General features: G+C 45.4%; 2 protein-coding genes across 4 annotated transcripts; one reads left to right on the top strand and one right to left on the bottom strand.

Annotated features, from left to right (window-relative positions):
- Window positions 1-2,342: 2,342 nt before the first annotated feature.
- LOC130385836 (uncharacterized) lies at window positions 2,343-7,890 on the top strand. Its single transcript, XM_056594557.1, has 2 exons — window positions 2,343-5,027; window positions 5,761-7,890. The coding sequence occupies exons 1-2, from the start codon at window positions 4,721-4,723 to the stop codon at window positions 6,207-6,209; spliced, it is 756 nt and encodes a 251-aa protein (XP_056450532.1). The 5' UTR covers window positions 2,343-4,720; the 3' UTR covers window positions 6,210-7,890.
- Window positions 6,985-20,082, bottom strand: LOC130385835 (uncharacterized). Of its 3 annotated transcripts, XM_056594556.1 has the most exons (7): window positions 18,183-20,082; window positions 17,997-18,059; window positions 17,449-17,709; window positions 15,791-17,311; window positions 14,277-15,374; window positions 13,745-14,045; window positions 6,985-12,606 (listed from the first exon to the last, which is right to left on the bottom strand). In XM_056594556.1, the coding sequence occupies exons 5-7, from the start codon at window positions 14,278-14,280 to the stop codon at window positions 11,709-11,711; spliced, it is 1,203 nt and encodes a 400-aa protein (XP_056450531.1). In that variant the 5' UTR covers window positions 14,281-15,374; window positions 15,791-17,311; window positions 17,449-17,709; window positions 17,997-18,059; window positions 18,183-20,082; the 3' UTR covers window positions 6,985-11,708. The 3 variants fall into 3 exon arrangements, with proteins under 3 accessions (XP_056450531.1, XP_056450530.1, XP_056450529.1); XM_056594555.1 differs by having other exon boundaries at window positions 13,745-15,374; window positions 17,449-17,784; XM_056594554.1 differs by having other exon boundaries at window positions 13,745-15,374.
- Between the last annotated feature and the right edge of the window lie 602 nt (window positions 20,083-20,684).

Raw genomic sequence — 20,684 nt, 5'->3', positions numbered from 1 at the left:
CAAATGGGCAGGGTTCCTGAGGTAATGGAAAAATAAATTAAATAAATAACAAAACAAGGTTAACAACAGTCAGTCCTGAGGTGTGGGGTTTAGTCCTTAATCAGGTCGGGCAAAGGGAGCTGTTGGGGCTTTGGAGCGTTGGGACCGGGGGTTGAGGTGTTATAAATTCTGATAGCTGATGTGATCTGAGTGAGTCTGTGGCTGACTGTGCTCCTCAGTTGCCTCAGCTCGGCGTAGAGAGGGTGAGAGGGATTGTCCATGATCGCCTGCAGCTTTCCCCTCTCTATCACAGCCTCCTCCCAATCCAGCTTCATCCCCACCACAGAGCTCGCCTTCCTCACCAGCTTATTCAGCTTGCTGGCACCTCCACTCCTGATGCCTCCTCCCCAGCACACTACAGCAAAGAAGGTGGCACTGGCTACCACAGACTGGTAGAACATCCGTAGTAGCCTAGTGCACACAATGAAAGACCTGAGCCTCCTCAGGAGGAACAGCCTACTCTGTCCCTTCCTGTAGAGTTGTCTGACAAGTCCAGTTTATTTGTCAGATGCACCCCAAGTAACTTGTAGGTGTCCACCATCTCCACCTCCTCCCCGTTTATGGCAACCGGTATTGGGGTGCTCTTTGTGCGCCGGAAGTCCACCACCAGCTCCTTGGTTTTCTCGGTGTTGAGCTGAAGGTGGTTCCAGTCACGGCATCCCATAAAGTTCCCAACTAGTTCCCTGTACTCTTCCTCCCTATTGTCTGTGATGCATCCAACAAAGCTTCTGCAGGTGGCATGTCTGGGAGTTGTAACAGAAATCTGAGGTGTAGAGGGAGAACAAAAACGGTGAAAGTACAGTTCCCTGGGGTGTGCCGGTGTTGCTTGTCACCACGTCTGACAAGCAGTGTCGCAGCCTGACTGATGCTGCGTTCGAGTATTTTCTGCGGACCGACTCAGATCTCGGATCTGACGCCACGCCCACACTTCAAGCGTTTTATTATTTCGCTCATGGAGGAAAACATGGACGCCACCCGGAAAGCTGTTGTCGCGGTAGCATTGGCAGAGGACCAGGCGCTCCAAAATAAGTAGGCTATAGGCCATAGGCAGAGATACGGACGCAATAAGGTATTGCAGTAATACGAGTGATGAAATTGCCATTTAAACCACCAAAGTGGTCCAAGCACAATGAAAACAGTTCATACTTCAAGTCACAATGGGCGCAGCCATCTTGAATTCTGTCTCGGAATTTTGCTCGGTCACCACTGAGTACAACCGAGATGGCGAGTTCGCCGTCCGAGGAAAAGGGGCGTGTTTGTGCGTGTCGCTAGGCAACGTCCTCGGACCTCCGAGACGGATGGATATTAAAACGCAGAAATACTACGGCCTATCCGTGAGGTAGTTTGTAATCCATGCCACCATGTCAGGATCCACCTGCATCACTTGGAGCTTCTCCGCCAGCCGGACTGGCTGGACGGTGTCGAAAGCACTGGAGAAGTCGAAGAACATGATCCTCACCATGCTCTGCGGCCTCTCCAAGTGTGTGTCAGCTCTTTGAAGCAGGCAGATGATGGCATCTTTCACGCCGATGTCGGTCTGGTACGCAAACTGCAGCGAATCCAGGCAGTCACGCACCAAGGGCCTGAGATGCTCCAGGACCATCCTCTCGAAGATTTTCATGACGTGTGACGTTAGACCCACAGGTCTGAAGTCTTTTGGAGCGCTGGGTCGTCCCTTCTTCGGCACAGGGACTACGCAGGATGTCTTCCAGAGTGTTGGCACCTTTTTCAGCCTCAGGGAGAGGCCGAAAAGATGCGTGTGTCTTAACAGGTAAAGCACAGGAGGTCTACTCTTCATTAGCACTTGAACAATGCGCTGACTACGAAATTGTTAAAGCAGCCATCTTGCGGGCCTATGAGCTCGTCCCAGAGGCCTATAGGCAGCGATTCAGAGGTAGTCGTAGGGAAGACAAGCAGACCTTTGTAGAATTTGCCAAATTCTGTTTAATAGGTGGTGTGCATCTCAAAAAGCTGAGACTAAAGAGCAACTTCGTGAGTTGGTACTTTTGGAAGAATTCAAAAACTGTGTTCCTGAAGCAGTTGCCACCTATCTTAGTGAGCAGCGTGTAGCAAGAATTGGGGATGCCGCTGTGCTTGCTGATGAATATGTCCTCGCTTACAAAGCCGTCTTTAATGATAACCCTTGTGAAGCTAGGAACCATGCGTCTCCTCGTCCTCTTCGCTTTACAGCTGGCAGTGACGGTACTGGTTCCTCAGGTTTTTCTACCAAACCTGCTAGTTCTGGCTCTGGAAATTCTGAGAGTTTGTTTCTTTTGTTAAAAGCCTGGTCATGTAATAGCTGACTGTTATGCTCTTAGTAGGATACAGCAGGCTAAGCCAGTGGCATTGCTAGCTTCTGTATCCTGTCTGCCTGGTACCAAAGATGGTCTCAGTCAGCTTACTGAAAATAGGCCTGGGTTGGGGAAAGGTAGGAGTGAGCCCAGTGAAGGCAGCATTGAGCCTGATCTTTTTGCACCTTTCTGGATGAAGGGGTTAGTGGCCACCTCGGAGTCAGAGACATTGGTCCCGATTCGTATCATAAGAGATACAGCAGCCGCTCAATCTTTGTTGGTGGAGGGAGTACTGCCCCTCTCTGAAGAAACCTCTCCCGGTGAAAATGCTTTAGTGCGGGGGTGTGGACTGGCTTGGTTTGAAGCCCCATTGCATGATGTTTATTTACAGTCTGGCTTGGTTACAGGCCTTGTGACGGTGGCAATTCGCCCTGAACTTCCTTTAGAAGGTGTGGACATGATTCTGGGTAATGATTTGGCTGGTGGGGAGGTGTTCCCTAAGCCCATTGTTGTTAACAACCCAGTTGGCTCTAGGGGTGTTAACCAAGGTGATCCGTTATCTCCGATGCCAAAAGTGTTTCCTGTTTGTGTTGGGACTCGCGCTCAGTCAAGGAAGGTTGAGGACCTTTCAGACACGTTTATTGTTCCTTGTGAAGAAACTGTCGAGATTGTGTCTGCTGGTCCCTCTGCCACTTCTGAGTCAACTGTAGCTAAGCAGTCCACTGATTCCATTGTAGGTGAGACTATTGAGGTTACATTGTTCCACCCTGTCACCTTGGCTGATGAGTCTGAGACTCAGTTAAAGGTTGGCAGGGAGCAGCTGATAGAGGCTCAGAAGGCAGATTCTTCCTTGACTAAAGGCTAGATTCCACCGGAGGCGTACGCGCCGCGGTCACGCTGCTGATCGCTTCCACTATAATCAATGAGACCATTTCCACCGGGCGCGCCGCGGAACGTTTCAGCAGCGTCCCAGGAGCGGCGTGCCGCTCCACGGCGCTATCTTTCCGTCCAATTCTATTTTTGCCGCGAGCCGCTGCTAAACCGCGTCAATTTCGACAGAGCAGGTCGAGCCGGGCAGGAAGTGAAAAGTAAAAGCCATAGAGCATCCGGTCAATTTTCAAAATAAAACACAATACTCAGCTCATGTAACTTCACATCAACATTATTACGTCATGACCGGTGGGTCTCAGAGGGTCGGCAACATTGACGACGAGAGACCCATCGTCGAAGTTCAGCAACATGAAGTCATTTATGTACCAAATCATCCTTTTTATAAGGAAAATGTCAGAAAGGACAAAGCGTGGCATTTAATTGCAATAGTTTTGGGAGTGGAAGGTGAGTACATTAGGTTTAGAATTATCGCGTGATCTCGTGATCTCGCGTGAATACTGGCTGGCTGGCTGGCTCGCAAGGCAGCGCTACGCTGCCGTTACGCGCCCGGTAGGAATGGACGCAGGGCAGAGGACGCAGCCGTTCCGCGGCGCGTACGCGTCCGGTGGGATCCCGGTGTAAGAGTGTAGCAGCAGCATTGCCTAAAGATGAGATTGGTGCCTCTGGTGGTTTACTACTGGGAAGATGGTATTCTCATGCGTAAGTGGGCTCCTTCAGCTGATGATAGTGGGTGTAATACTGTATATCAGATTGTTGTCCCTGCTGGTTACCGTGAACAGATATTGAGCTTAGCTCATGATAGTGTTTTGTCTGGTCATCTAGGGGTAGCTAAAACTTACTATCGTATATTAAAACATTTCTTCTGGCCTGGTTTAAAAAGAGATGTTTCAAGACACTGCCACTCGTGTCATACATGTCAGGTGGTTGGGAAACCAAACCAAGTGATTCCACCGGCTCCACTTCATCCCATCCCTGTGATGGGGGAGCCATTTGAGTTGCCGTTACCGAAGTCAAAATCTGGTCATCAGTATCTCCTAAATTCCGTTTGTGACGTTTAATTTGGAGGTTGATGCAAGTGGGACTGGTGCTGGTGCTGTCCTGCTGCAGGAAGATTCTTCTGGTATCGATCATCCTGTTAGCTATTGCTATTTGCCCTAGAATGTTAATGCTGACAGCATGGCTGTCATCTTAAGGGAGGGGGTGTTACGTGTCAATATTTATTTGTCTGTCCCGATGTACGTGTCTGCCATGTCTCTTTAAGTTACAGCCTCCTGAGTGGTGATTGCGGGCACCTGCTTGAAGCTGTGGGTGCAGCCTATAAAAGTGGATCCTCCCTCCGGCTCTCGCTCTCAACTTCCTGACAGGATCCCAGCCTTTGTTTGTGTTGTACTTCTTCTTGGTTGTAAATAAACACCTTTTTGCATCATACTTAGTATGGTGTCCGTCTATGTGTTGTGGCCTTGAGCCGGTCGTAACAGTCGGGGTGATTGACGAGAAGCATGTCAGAGTCAGAGCTCCAGTACGATCGGGAAGTGACTTCCATAATTACAAAGTTTTTTTTTTCAATTGCCCTCATGGCTGCTGCTGATGCCAACTATAGGTTTATTTATGTAGATGTTGGCGCATACGGGCGTGAGAGCGATGGAGGTGTCTTGGGTCGCAGTGCCTTTGGATCCAGACTGGCAGAGGGCGACCTCAATCTACCCGCCCCTGCTGTCCTACCAGGCACCACAACGCCCAGTCCTTTTTTTTTCCTGGGGGATGAGGCCTTTCCCCTACAGGTGAACCTGATGCGTCCCTATCCAGGTGAGAATACAAATATTTGATAGCTGTTGGAAATAAATACAGGTAGCCTTTGAATAAGGCCCAGAAGCAATGACAAAGAAAGCGCGCACGGGTCTTGGCTGGCATAGTTGTATCTCGTTTACTGATTATTATATATTATATATAATATTGTCAAGGATGATCATACATCGGTCTAACGAAAAAAGAAAAACTAAAAAAAATGCATGCCCGGGCACAAGCAATGGCACTGTTTACCTGCTGTGCAATATATCTAACCTTATGGCACTGTAGGCTACTCAGTTGCCGTGAGCCTATAATTCGCACCCCGACAACATATAATCGTAGGCCAGGTGCCTTTCCACAGGATAATCTGATGCGACCTGTGCAGGTAATTAAAAACAAATTTGTAGCTGATGGAAATAAACGCAGGTCTCTTGGATAAAACACCCCAGGCTACATTAAAGCAATCTGCATGTCCAGAGAAAGATTCGCTCACAGGTCTTGTATGGCTGGCTTTTGGTGTGTTAGCTCGATTATAGATTTACATATTTATTGTTTTAATTACATCAATTAATTATACATGAATTTGTCTAAAGAAAAAAAATGCTTAGCCTACCCAGGCAGGCACGCAGTGCGCGCAATGGCACAGTTTACCATTACTATTCAAAAGCCGTGTAAAGTTGGAGCCAGCCAAGTCATCTGTTCCGTCATCTGTTCTGTGTTCCTGCATGACACTTATTTGTCTTCTCATTAGGTACTAACCTGCAGGATAGGAAGCGCATATGCAACTACCGACAGGCCAGGGCGAGACGCGTAGTGGAGAATCCCTTTGGCATATTGGCTGCGCGCTTCCAAATTTTTGGCCGTCCAATTGACTGCCAACCTGAAAAGGCGGTGAAGATTGTGAAGGCGTGCGTGGCTCTACACAACTTCCTGGCATCCACCGAACGAGCCAGATGCATGCCCGCCTCCTTTGTGGATACGACCGCTGACACCGGAGAGGTCCAGCCTGGAGAGTGGAGGCAGCATGTTGAGGGGGACCGGAATATGGTCGACGGACCACGGTGTTCGGTCGGCAGAGCCAGACCATCTCAGAGAGCGGTTCCTGTCAGGGAGCTGCTGGCAGATTATTTTTTGTCAGATGTTGCCGTGTTTCCCCCCCAGTACAATGTGCTAGGATTGGGTATGCGCACTGACCAATAAATGTATATACATTGGTCACTTGGAAGCACGACTTTTGATTTATTAGTTATCACATTACACAAGTTAACTAATTTGGTTTACGTCAAACTCATTAATTCATATCCATATAAAATGTTTATACAACGAGCTACTGCCTTGACAGATGAATGAATTATTTAAGTGTAGGCCTATAGCCAAAGCTATAGCGCATAATGTCCACAGAAATTATATGGTAGGAAACATTTGAGAAAAGGGGTTTATTTATCAAATACAGAAACTTGACCCACCATACACGCACACGTTTTTCATTCACTCAAGCTTTCAAATTTCATTCACTCAAAGAGGCTACTGAACTTATGTTTCACACAGAACATGAACACTTATGTTTCACACAGAACGTGAACACAAAACATTACGTAATTAATTCAAACACTAAAACAAATAAGGCCAGTAATAGAACGAATATCGGGCGACAAGAAGATCATTAAAATGGCTCATAATCATGCATCAGCTGTTTGATGTCGCGCACCAAATAGCACTTTGCCCTTGTGGAAGGGTTCGCATAAATTGGCACAGGTAATTAGTAAGAGACGTGAATGTCATTCTTATCACGTTCCCTCATCCTCTCTCTCTCCCGCTCTTCCACCCTTTCTCTCGCCTTCTCCATCTCCTCTCTTTCCTGCCGAATTTCCTGCAGCCTATCGAGGAGGGCAGTCTCGCATGGATCCATATTCGGCCTGACTCTTTTTCTCTTTCTTTTACCTCCACAGGAGGCTGATGATGTCGGGGTAGGGGGATGAGATGGTGGGGTAACTGACTGAGAAACTGTCGAAGCCACTGCAGTCGGGGTGGTGGGAGGGTGGGGTGGAAGAAGGGAAGAGGTAGAGGTAGAAGCCATCAGAGTGGTGGGAGGGTGAGATGTGGAAGAGGTAGAGGTTAGAGGGTTAGATAGAAGTTGAAATTGGGATAGGGATGAGGCGGGGTTGAGGGTTGACAGAGGTGCCTGATCTGCCTGATAAACCTGCAAATTAGGCCTAGGCCTTTCCTCCTCCTCATCATCGTCTCCCTTGCCTGCCTACAGAAAGACACCTGTTTTCAAACATCCTGACCAAGTGAATAGCCTACCATTTCAAAATACATTGAAAACATAGTCTCTCTCTTTCTCTCCACACACACACACACACACACACGTTGATCATGCCTACATACCGGAAAATTAGACTCTGTTAACATGTGCCTGATGAACTCGCTCAACCAGCTAAGTTGGGTCACGACTTTTGGATAGCCGAACGTTATTTGCCCTGCACCACTACTGCACGCTACCTCCCACTTTTTATGCGCTCTTCCGTATTTGTCCCGGACAGCTTTCCAGTTCGTTTTCACTTTAACAACAGATTTTCCCATTGCACTTGCAACCTCCCTCCATGCATTCTCCAAAGCAATCTTGTTGGAATGTAATAGTGAAGAAGTATCATATAAATGCTTATATAATCGTATTTGCTCGCACAGTTCTTCCTCTTCGCCCGCCATTTTATTAAAATTTTCTTCTGTGATTATAACCTATAGTTGAAATAATAATGTATCAAAAATTAGGACGACGCATTTTGCTAAGAGTCATCACATCGGGGGCAGTTGCAGTGGGCGCAGCAGGGGCCGGAGCAGGGAGATGAGGGAGGGAGGATCCCTTCCTGCTTCTGGTGAGGGAGGATATTCTACATCAGCGGCAGGCGGATGAGAGGAGAGAGGTGGAGTCAAGGGAGCGGTTTGACCGTTTCTTCTCTCCTTGAGCGTTTGGTTGAGAGGGGTGAATGAATGAAGGATGGTATGGATGTAATGTATGCATGTATGAGATCAGATATTATCGATAAAAATAAATACATGTTTATCAACACTTTCTTTGTCTTTTTTCCCCTGCATAATTGGCCAGGGCCGCACGCCAAGGAGCTCCACTCTGTGACTCCGTGCCACATTCTCCTTCAGGAGGAGGGTCATCTCCCTCCATGGCCCCATCCTCCACTGGGAGGTCATCGCCCACACCAACGCAAATGTTGTACAGTACTGCATACGCAGTCACCACCTGCACAAGTAAAAGGTTTAGAGAGACTAACAGGAATGTTAATGTAAATTAAGGTGTAATAATTAGGTTAATCCATTAAAGTTTTTTTACAATTATAAGGTACAATAAGAAAGTTAAACAGACACATATGGATAATTATGGAATTACATATACCTTTGGAACAAACTCAATATGTACTTCAAGTGCCTCTAAAAAGATGCACCTGAAGCGGGTTTTCATCATCCCAAAGGCACGCTCAACAATTGAGCGGTCCCGAGAGTGATGAGTGTTAAAGGAGCATTTCACCGGTGGAGGCATGAATATGTATTGAAATTGGGTCCTATATGTAGTCGAATAATAAAATAAAATTCTAATTTGGTGCCGTCTTGACCGAGAAAAGGCAGAAAGTGACTTTTTGGCGCTTGTGGATTGAAGACAACAACTCCCACCATGCACAGCTTCGCTGGCGGCCACTCCCGCTGATCATCTCCGCCTATCGGACACCTCCTTGTTCCATCTACTAATGGAACAAATCAGCGTGGAGCTTGACCCGACGTCACTGGCAGAGAGTAGTGACGCTTGCACAGAAGCATACGGCCGACATCTTTCTTTATTCTGGGTGGAAATAGTAACATAGTTACGCCATTAAATGCGTTTATGTAAACATTTTTAGTGAGAAATGTGCATTATACTTTCATCATGTTCGCTCGTTGAATGTGAAGGATGTTTGGTTTGATAGTTATGACGAAGAGGGAACGCTCCATTCACTTGCATGGACAGCGTCTCTGGTTGCTAAGCAACCTCAACGTCTTGGCGGACTATCTGCTGATCAACACTACGAATGCTGGAAACACACCAGACACACCATGTGAAGTTATTTAACCCGATTATTGTTATTTATATCCGAGATTATTTAATCTAACCCGATCTAAACTCTATCATGCACCCAAACACGGCGGCGTTTGGGTTTCCTACCTCCGACTCCTAAATCCAGCGCAGCCACAGGCGCGTTGGCGCGTTGAACCATTTTTGTGACACACAATGATCAAGCGTCAAGTTAGGCACGTTACACACGTTTGGTGTGGCCGTAGCATTATGCGGTTTCACCCAAAAAATCGGCTTCGTGTGGACGGGGCCAAGAAGGCGAACATCACGTCACCCAGTCACCAAGACAGCGCCAGGCGACTTACGCCACCATCTGCCAATGGATCGTGGATGCCTGGGCTGATATAACAATCTCAACTGTGGTCCAAGCTTTCACGAAGGCAGGAATAATCACTGAACTGCCAGGCAACAGCAGCGACACTGACTCGGATAATGACGAGAGGGATCCGGGCATGTTGGATGCCGTACTCGCCCAACTGTTCAATTCGGACACACAAGAATTTGAGGGATTCGTAGACGGGGAATGAACTGAAAAGTGAGCTTATTGTTAAGAGATATTGATATTGATCAGATATTGATGAGATATTGTTAATATGCACATTAACGTTTGAACATCGTTACCATGGGAGTGACCGGAGTTGTCAGAACGCTTAATAAAGTTTGACTTTATCTGACTGTTTTGTTGACATTCCCTTTAGCACAGCTCGGTCTAGTCGATGCATAACGCAACCCCAGTCAAACGTTTGACTGCAGTATCTTCTATTCTATGCGCCTTATAATCCGGTGCGCCCTATATATGAAAACAGTTCTAAAATAGGCCATTCATTAAAGGTGCGCCTTATAATCCGGTGTGCCTTATAATGCGGAAAAAACGGTAGTCCTCGTTTGTATTTCTTTCGAAATGGTGAACTTTTGCATGGAGCCATCTTCTACGTCAGATCCAGTACCCTCCGCCAATGTACTTCAGTTTTATCAACAGCCTCTGTTATCTTAGCTTCAGACGCTGTGGTTGTTAGTTTCTGCTGGTGAAGTCCCACCCACTGGCACTGCTCTAATAGGTCTGTAGCGTCAGTGGGTCCCACCCCCCTCTAGGGGGTGGGACCCACTAGTGCCCACTAGTGGTTGTAGTCTTACGGCCTGATTACACCGGACGCGTTACGGCAACGTTACGGCAGCGGCACGTCTTGGCCGCGGTCACCGCAACAGATAGGTTCCACTCTAATCAATGAGACCATTTCCACCGGGCGCGGCTGCCGAACGTCTCAGCAGCGTCCCAGGAGCGGCGTGCCGCGCCGCAGCGCTATCATTCCGTAGCATTCCTATTTTTGCCGCGAGCCGCTGCTGAACCGCGTCAATTTCAACAGAGCAGATCGATCAGGGCAGGAAGTGAAAAAGTAAAAGCCATAGAGCATCCGGGCAATTTTCTAAATAAAACACAATACTCAGCTCATGTAACTTCACATCAACATTATTACGTCATGACCGGTGGCACCAGGTCAGCAGTCAATCAATCATGGACATATTATAAAGCAATCAATCAAACGGTCTCAGAGGGTCGGCAAGATGGACGACGAGAGGCTCATTGTTGAAGTTCAGCGGCACGAAATCATTTATGCAACCACACATCCTTTTTATAAGGACAATGGCCGGAAGGACAAAGCGTGGAATTTAATTGGAGTCGTTTTGGGAATGGATGGTGAGTACAAAGTACTGCTTTATTGTTTACTGTTTAGTGTTTGTAAATATCGTGCACGCTGAAGACCAAGACAAATTCCTCACGTGAAAATGTATTTGCCAAATAAAGCTTTGATTCTGATTAAGATTATGAAAATGTGACTTTAAATGAACTGTACAAAATCTACCTTTGTGTATCTGTAAAATATGTCCTGATCAGTGCAAAGTTACAGAACATTTTCAATTACTTTAAATATTAGTTTTCTTTGGAAGTACTTGACTGAATAACTTTAAAACTTTTGTACTTTCTGGAAGAAAAGATAGCCTACATTACAAAATATTTCACACAGCTATGGTATTACATTTACATGTAGGGTATTTAGCAGACGCTTTTATCCAAAGTGACTTACAATAAGTACATTTGTCATAAGAAGTGCATCAATATATCGTATTATAGGTGTATACAAATATGTAATACTATTATAACTACCTATTGAAAATGTAACTACCCAGTGTTAAATACTGATCATATAGTTAGCTGTGAGGGAAGTGTGTGAACTTTCAGGAGAGTTGAAGATGAAAAGAACAGCGGACTCATTTTGAAATGTTTTATTCACAATGATTGATGACATCTTTAGAATAGAACAATAAAGCATGAGCATGTAAAAAAAAACATCTAAATACATTGCACTTTCTAAAAAAGCTTTTTTAACTTTCTATTTTTTGCATGTTTTTCTTTTACTTACCTATTATTTTATTTTATTGTATGACAATGTTTATATGTGAAGCACTTTGAGTCTGCCTTGTGTATGAAAAGTGCTATACAAATAAAGTTGCCTTGCCTTGAATAACCAAAAAAACATCTATTTACAAATATATACATTTCCACACTTTTTGCAGAACTTTCACACCATCCTGTCCTGCCAAGACACACTGCCTTGTGGGGAGTTGAAATAGGTGCAGAAGATCTCCCTGATATTACAGGCCTCTCTCGAGGCTCTGTTTCCTCCCATGTTGCGTACTGCTGGCAGGTTTCTCCCCTGTTGCTCTGCCTCCTCCAGCAACCTCACATTCTCTCTCGGGGCGAGCAGGAAGTTATGGAGAATGCATGCAGCCAAAACAAGGGTGTCCACATTTTGTGGGTGCAGGTTGATCCTGCGATGCAAGATTCTCCACCTGGAGGAGAGAATGCCAAAAGCATTCTCAACCACCATCCTTGCCCTTGAAAGTCGGTAGTTAAATACCCTCTTATTGTGAGTGAGGTGATGTCCGGGGTATGGCCTCATTAGATACGGCTTCAGTGGGAAGGCTGCATCACCCACCATGACATGTGGCACATCACCCAAGTGAGCAGCGCCAGGCAGAGAGGTACTGGGTGGGACATGAAGGGTTTTGGTCTCCATTCCTCTTCCGAGAGCCGACCCAGCATATACGCCGCCATCACTGGACCTTCCGAAGTCCCCCACTTGAATGACCCTGAACCTGTAGTTCGAGTCCACAAGTGCCAAAAGCACTATCGAGAACGTTTTCTTATAATTAAAATACTGACTCCCACTCAGTGCTGGGGCTTGGATGGTCACATGCTTCCCATCTATTGCTCCCAGGCAGTTTGGAAAATTCCACTTGTCCCAGAAGCCTTGAGCCACTTCCTCCCATGTCTCTTGTGTTGGCCTGGGTAGGAACCTCTCCATCATCGTTTTTTCGATGGCAGCACACACCATGTGGACTGAGTTCCTGACTGTAGTGTGCCCCAGGCGGTAGCTATATGCCAGATTCACAAGGGAATCTCCAGAAGCCATGTACCTGTGAGGGAGGAAACAAATAAATATAAGTTAGATGTGAAAGTTTTTCATTCACCTGTGTCTCTCCTTTGTTTCAGCTGACACGTGTAAAGCAAGATGGAAGGTTTTAAGGGACGCATTTGTAAAAAAACGGAAAAGAGTGGATCGGCCAAGTGGATCGGCAGGTGGCACACAGAAGGACTGGAAATATGCGGCGATCATGTCCTTCGTTTTGCCCCATCTACAACCAAGAAGGTCTGTATAAATTACTTAAACATAAACAAATATACTTTTCATGAAATTGTTAGTTTGTCTAACTTTTTCTTTTATATAGCTCAAGAAGCAATATGCCAGGACATGATGAGGAAAGGTCGGGGACCCCTCAGTCAGACCGGTCTGAGGATCGGTCCAGCACCCCTGGTATTTCATTGCAACAGCAGTGTAGGCCTACATCTCCGGCTCCATCAACCTCGGCACCGTCTGCCTCTAGGTCCCGTAGCCCCAGAGACATAATTCCAAGACCGCCAGCGCAGGCCCCCAGGGAAACCAGAAAAGGCCAAAGACACACAGACACAGGCATTGGGGACCGGCTGATGTCTTTGCTGGAGCAGCCGGTGCCCAAACCGCATGTGCCAGAGGACGAGCGAGACGAGGCATATTATTTTGCCTTGAGCATTGTGCCAATGTTGCACCGCCTGAACAAGGACAGACGGCAACAGGCCAAAATAGAGATCCTGACGGTTCTTCACAACCTCGAAAGAGGCCAACCTCCACCTTTACCTCCCCCCGCTCTGGGTCAAACATCCCACCCCCCACAATTTCAACCTCCTCCTCCAACACCGTTGCCTACCCCCCCCACTCATTTTCTACCAATTCATCCCCCCCCACAAACAGGGTCGTTCACACAAATGCTGGGAAACTGGGAAGACCCGAACGCCATGGGGCCATACTACACTTAATAGAAATGTTGCTTGTTTGCCTGTTCTTTTTACATTTATTTACTATTTTTAAGTACTTACGTTTTTATTATTGTTTTTGAAAAACTTTTCCTTTAATTTTTTAGCAGTGACTTATTTATTTTATTACGTTTCTATGTTGAAAAAGTATTAACAAATGTTTCTCCAGCTTCTGGTCTATGATTTAATCTGTTTGTGGTTTACCTTAGTGCCACAGCCAGTCTCTGCTTGGGTTCTATGGCAGATCTGTAGTTAGTGGTTTGCCTGGTCACTTCAGGGCCGATGAAGGATAGAAGTTCGTCCATTTGCTCTGCACTCATTCGGAAATACTGATGGTGGCGTTGACTGTCCAGCCTCAGTTCAGCCACCAGATTGTGAAAATCGCCTTGTTCTCTTCTTTTCTGGTTGAGGGGATGAACCCAGAATCGGCTCCTTCTCCCTCTACCCCTCCTCTGCAGTCCTTCAAGTAGGAGGACGAATGCAAGGGTTCTTCTTCTGCAAGGCACTATATGTGAACAATACATATGAAATAATTATCATGATAATTATCATGAATGAAACTTATTGTTTTTATAAACAAAAAGCAACAAATCATGTATTTAATCATTTATAGCTGGACTTTTAACAGCATTAACTATGTAATTAGTTTCAGTACAGCACAACAAAGTATGAAATAATGAAACTACGATTAAAAAAGTACAACCAGGTGAATATAGAAACTGAGTAGCAAACTTACCCATGGTAGAAGCAGAAAATTGAGGATAGATGGCCAGATCAAGTTTTCAGCGTCGGAGAAGCAAAGTCAGCTGTTACCAGAGAATGTCTAATATGAGACGGGCTCTGCTGTACCGTTACACGCGGTATTTCACGGGATCTCGCGGTCTCGCGTACGTTCCGGATTATCGCGGGATCTCGTGATCTTGCGTGAATACGGCTGCCGCTGCGCTGCCGTAACGCGCCCGGTGGAAATGCAAGCAGGGCAAAGTCGCGCCCAAGACGTGCCGCTGCCGTAACGCTGCCGTAACGCGTCCGGTGGAATCTCGGTGTTACGAGAATCATCCCCTCTTACACTTCCTATTTTCTTGTACGCAAAAATCGTCATATTGCGTCATTGAAAACAGGAAGTGTTGGAGATCGATACGGATCTCTCCAGTCTCTCCAGAAAATAAGGGAATGATGCTAGACCATTCAAAAATATGAGGGGGGTTCTAAAAATACAAAGCTTATGTGAAATGGGTGAAGTTGCCCTTTAAACCTTTGCTCTGCCATGCCTCTGAGTGGCCGCTGATAAGGGCCATCGGCTGTGTAAGGCATGGATAGCCACCATCACCCCAGATGAAATGGCCTGGTGGAGGGTAATTGCCAGCCAGGTAAATTGAACTATTTCGCAGGATGCGTGCTTCATGCACGCTTCCTGGGAAGCCCACGAAGGTGTCAATGAAGCGACCCTGATGGTCACAGACTGCCTGCAGCACCATGGATGGATACAGCTTCCTGTTCACGAAGTCTTGACCATCAGGGCCGCAAGGACATTTAATTCAGATGTGGGATCCGTCGATGGCCCCAGCTGCTTTAGCGAAAGCAGGGTGCCCTGCCAGCAGGGCAAACCCTTCACCCATGGCCTTGACCTCCTCATAATTTGATGGCAGCTTGATGAAACTGCCCCGGACAGCTACAACCTCCTCCGCAATTCTGTGCACCATTCGATCCGTCGCTCCGTTTGGAGGACCTAGATAGCCTCCCGGCTAAGCCTGAAATCAGGGCGGGTGTCCTCTCCCTGGAAGAAGCGCTGCAGCACTGGCACGGTGGCTTTGTTTTGGCAGTAATGCATGGCCTGCAACAACAGAGTAAATATAGATTAATAGGTAAATAATATATATATTCTTTCATACATGTAGTATTCTTTGAGATGTTTGTCATAAGAATAGGATTTTCATATATTTCAATAGCCTTCCGCCACCCCACTGGTAATAATAGTTGTATGATTCCAACTCATCCTGCCCAAAGAGAGGCAAGGGGGCGTTCAGAGGGATTTAAACGTGTGACACTTGACGGGGCTAGCTGTCAGAAAAGATTTCCGCAAACTTATGAAGCATAAACTCTGATTTTGATAAACCATCAGCTAAACAACCATGTTCAAATAGAATATGCGTTGCCCCAACAAAAACACATGAAAAGCAGCACTATTCTCAATGCAACAATTCAATGCAATACAATTTAATACAATTCTGACATTCAAAGCTCACATACCTCGACATTCTGATGGCAGACTCCGACAATAGAGCAATCGTCATCCTTCGTTCAACCCTCCGCCAATAAAGTCGTTCGGAGTCCTCCTCCAGCTCACACCACAGCAAATAAATATTGATCAGCTTCATTGCTTCCATGTTTTATTCAGAAGTGCACATGTGTTTACACAGCGGAAGCGCTTCCACACTAGCCAGTCATTCCAAAGTCTGAACGTTACAAACGCTAGGAAGCACTCGAGCTAGCACTAGTCTCATCTCCATAGGACGCGACTAGCAAGGACGCGTCCTAGCAAGGCTGCAGCCTTCACATTGGGAAACAGCCATGGACCTATAAAGAAGGGGTGGAATGCTCTGATAATTGGTCCATGTAGAATGTTACAAGAGTTCCTTAACAGTCACAGCTGCCCCTTATATTGCCTGATTGTATTCCATTTTAATCTAGGCCTATTGTATTGTGATATGGTCGGGAGGGTTGGTTATCTGATGTGTTTCTATCTATAATGCAGAACTTGTTTACTTAACTAGTTCATTACAAAAACAAGAAACATATTAAAATAAATCATTATCAATGTGTGCTTTTTCTTTTGCTTGTGCAAAATAACACTTGTAGTTGGAGACTTGAAGTTTTATTTCTTTCTCCTTCTTTCTCCTGTGGTTAAATAGTTAAATCATTTAGCTTTAAAATGTGTCATTAATGGGGGGGGGGGGGGGGAGAAAGGGCAAAGTCTTCTGCCACGGATAGCAGGGGAGTCAAAATTATGGGGACTTCTGAGAAAATGCAGGGATCTAAAAATGCAAAAAGACCATTAAAGAGGGTTGAAATTGGATGGATGAACTTCAACAAAATCGAAAATGAATTCAAACAAGTGAGGGCTGTGAAGGGAGGTGGAACCAGACATGTCAGTGTAGACGGATACACTAAAGTCAGCGAAATTCAACTATTGGCAGAATCCCTTTTCTTTCCAAACGATTTCTGCAAGTCACTAATGCTGGAAAGTGATCATCGCAGCATTCTTGATTTCTCACAAGGCGAAGTAAATCAAAATTGCACCGTGGATGACTTGTGTGAGAAAAACAAAGTCAAGCTCTTGAGACTGTATCTGTACACTAAGAATCATGATCATAGCAAAGATGAAGAAGCAACAACATCAGAGGTCACAGGAAATGCTGGACACAATATATATTCAGTCCCAGAAACAGAACCAGAAGTCAACACGTTTGACCTAAACTTCCTACAGGACTCAGATGTCATACTTCTGGATGAACCCAACAGAGGTGCAGGAGATAGACAAGACCAAGGAGCCTTAGAAATGACGGGAGAGTGACTATTACGTTTCTGTTGTGTACGTAGTACTTGATGGCAACCCAGTCTCTGTCTTTCAGAGCTACTGGCTCTGCCTGGAGGCAGGAGTCACAGTCCTTTTTACCAGGTATTCTGCAGCTTGTCATGAAGTTAAGCAAATGCCGCTCAACAGCTTTCACTTCCTCACCTGTCCACTTGCTTCTCACCTTCACAGCTTTCCTAAATGGAACAAAATACAACTGATGGAACAATGGCTCTGCTAATACACATATGATACAAAGGATTCTAGTTATTAGTTATAGGATGTTATCAATACATTTTTCTAATAAAGTAATGAATACAAAATGCTTACTAACCTTGCTTTCTTTTGGAGCACTTTGAAGAAGCTTGGGATGTGACTATTTTACCATGTCTTGGTTGTGTGTTGCTCATGTTTACGTTATCCAAGGTGGTTGACTCAGGTGTGCCCTCCATGTTGTCCAGGGTGGTTGACTTGGAAGTGCCCTCCATGTTGTCCAGGGTGGTTGACTCGGAAGTGCCCTCCATGTTGTCCAGGGTGGTTGATTCAGGAGTGTGCCTCAGAAGTGTCTGGTCCCTAGCAGTCTCAGTTCTTGAGCCTTTGCAAAGTAATAATGATTGTGATGTTGTTCTATGAGCTTTCTGAAGATACGTTTGCTTGCTTGTATTATTCACTGTAAACAACCTCAGTGTCAGGCAAAATGCAATTCTACATTATATACTAATTTAGATTTTTAGATGTAAACATAAGCTGAATGCAAAATCATGAATGTAGAATTACTTACTACTTAAAACAGATAGAGGATCATTTCGATAATCCCCCAAGAAATGTTAATTTATGTGACATAATTTAAAGATATTACCACATATATACAAGTCAGGATACCTTTGCATTGATGTAGGTCAGCAACGTTTTCTTCGCTGGAATCATCACTCATTTCTACTTCATCTGGTTGGGTAAAAAACAGTTGAGGCAAATTATTTAAATTAAGGACTAAGAACACTTATAATAGTTATATTTGAAGTGGTTAAAAGCTATATTTCAAATAAAATGTTACTTTCAGGAATCTACCTCAATGTCATCAAGCCCTTTCCCCAGCAGGTAAGGCAGTCTACCTTTTTCGATTGATATCAAGAGTTTGCTGACTTTTGCAAGCTGAAGGGTACTCTCTGGAAGCCGATAGAATTCTCTATGGACACGGATGTTATGTCCTAGAAAGGTGGCAAGTTGATCCATTTCTTTTTCTTTCAGATTTAGTAGTTTGGACAAAGTGGCCACTTGTTTCCACAATCTTGTTGAGGTGAGTGCCTCTGGGTTATTTGCACCACATTGCTTTGCATACTTACGAAAGCAGTCAAAGCCTCTGTAATGGGAAAGGACACCTGGCTGTGCAAACATGAACACATTTTCTTTGTGGACTTGACACTCTTTCCTGCTTTTCATGAGGAGGTCCATAGCAGCGATCATGTCAGTTGTTAGAAGCACTGGAACCTTTCTTGACCTTTTACCTCAAATCTCAACTCTCTCAAAGTGCTTTGCAAGCTTCCTCTCAAAGTCAGTAAGGCCCCTCACAATGTCTGGATTCAGCTCTGTAAGATACCTGGATGTGAAAGTCTGAAGCTCCATTTTTTAAACTTCACCTTCCCGCCTTCTGTTAAATAGTACTACCTGCGTCAAAGTCACTTTAGCAAGATTTCCAAAGCGCTTAACACGCTCAGTCGCAAGAAACTTGTGCAGCACCGACACATCCTCTGTAAAGGGTAAAACCTCTGGTTTATTCCGTTTGGCTTGTTGAAGGTTTCGGAATGGGGCAGCAGAAATGGACTTTGTCCTCTTTTTCTGATGTAGAGTGGCAAATTGCTTTGCAGACTCTGCAACGGCAGGGCGATTTGCAATGATGGCATTGCATTGCACAATGCCTGCAACTTTGGCTAAACTGTGTCCCAATTTCAAAGCCAATGATGGGATTTTATACGAGTTGCTTTCGACATCATAACCAGCAACAGATCTAACTGCCTGTATCACATGCGGAAAGTTACAGGGCATAACAAGGTCTTCGGTGCTCTTCAAAGTTGTTATAGCTTTTGCCATTATCAATAGTCTGGCCATCTGTCTCATTTTTTGGCGTATATAGTAATTTCTTCTCTCATATGGTTTCTGTTATGTATTTTAAGCACATAAGCTGCCCCCACATAGCCACTAGGAAGCAGGATCGAACACACAAGCTGCATTACCCCTACATAGCCACTAGGAAGCAAGATTGAACACACAAGCTGCAATAACTACTACTACAGCCACAGATGGCAGCACCTTTAGACAGGTGCGGAGGGCGGAGCCAATGCGTCACACATGCCACGCCTACGTCACATAGGCCACGCCTACTTGATACAATCCAGCGCGGGAGTCAGATTTGAGGTCAGAAACATATGGCAGCCCCGTTGAGAGCCGGGAGATAGCTCTGTGGTATTTTCCTCCACGCGTGTTGGATACAATTCCCCCCTTTTACTTCATAGTTACCATGCCGAAATACTTTAACAGCTACAAAAGAATTATCTTGTTCCCACAAATTATTAAATTGTGGCCACAAATTAATTATCTTGTTCCCGCAATTTATTAAATTGTGGCCACAGATTAGTAAGACATGCAAACAGATCACTAAATCAGGAAAACAGATGATTAAGTAGGGAAAACGGGTCACTAAATCGGGCAAACAGATTTATTTATTTTCCCAGATGTCACCAGAGGGGCTCCGTAGATTGTTGCTATGGACGCTGAAACCAGCATGCCGTTTAAATTATGGCTATAAAACCATTGTCTTTGCTGATTAGGTTATTTTATGTAACCGTGTAATGATGTTAGTTTATTTAACAACTTTAAAAAATACTTTAAGCCCTGAAGTAAAAGATAATTCACCACCGGAAGTCGGAATGGCCCATGCAAGTGAACAGAGCGTTCCACAGCATTGAGAAGAGCCGTGTAATAAATAAATAAACATAGGCCTATTATTTATTATATACGGACACCACCAGACTTCCTCGAAGCAACGAGAATGGTCTATTAAATTCAAGATGGGATTATAGGGGGGGGCCTGCCCGTAATTCCGACGTCTCATTGTTCCGACGTCTCACTGTTCTGAAATATTTCCCATTAGATCGACATGCCACTATTCCGACGGTTCAATGTTCCGAAAACGAAACCCATTGGTCCAAAGGTCCGTTAGTCCGACTTTTCAAAAAGGAGGCGCATTAGGCCGACGGTTCAATATACCGAATAGGAAAAAGAGTTTTATACCTCGCTCGCTCCCTCTCTCACTCTGTGTGTGTGTGTGTGTGTGTGTGTTCGTGCCCGTGCCCGTGTTGAGAATTAGACCTCCGCTCTCTGTCCATGGTGCTGCAACACCGTGTCGAAATGAAGTGAAGCGTTGTCTTTTTGCCCTCCAAAATTCATCGTGAACGTGATATGTAGGCCTAGGTTGTATTTTGGAGACAGAGAGAGAGAGTGAGAGGGAGAGGGAGAGGGAGCGAGCAAGGTATAAAACTATTTTTCCTATTCGGCATATTGAACCGTCGGCCT

Source organism: Gadus chalcogrammus, chromosome 7, assembly GCF_026213295.1.
Source record: "Gadus chalcogrammus isolate NIFS_2021 chromosome 7, NIFS_Gcha_1.0, whole genome shotgun sequence".
Taxonomy (NCBI): domain Eukaryota; kingdom Metazoa; phylum Chordata; class Actinopteri; order Gadiformes; family Gadidae; genus Gadus; species Gadus chalcogrammus.
This window is presented reverse-complemented; position numbering and strand designations above follow the sequence as displayed.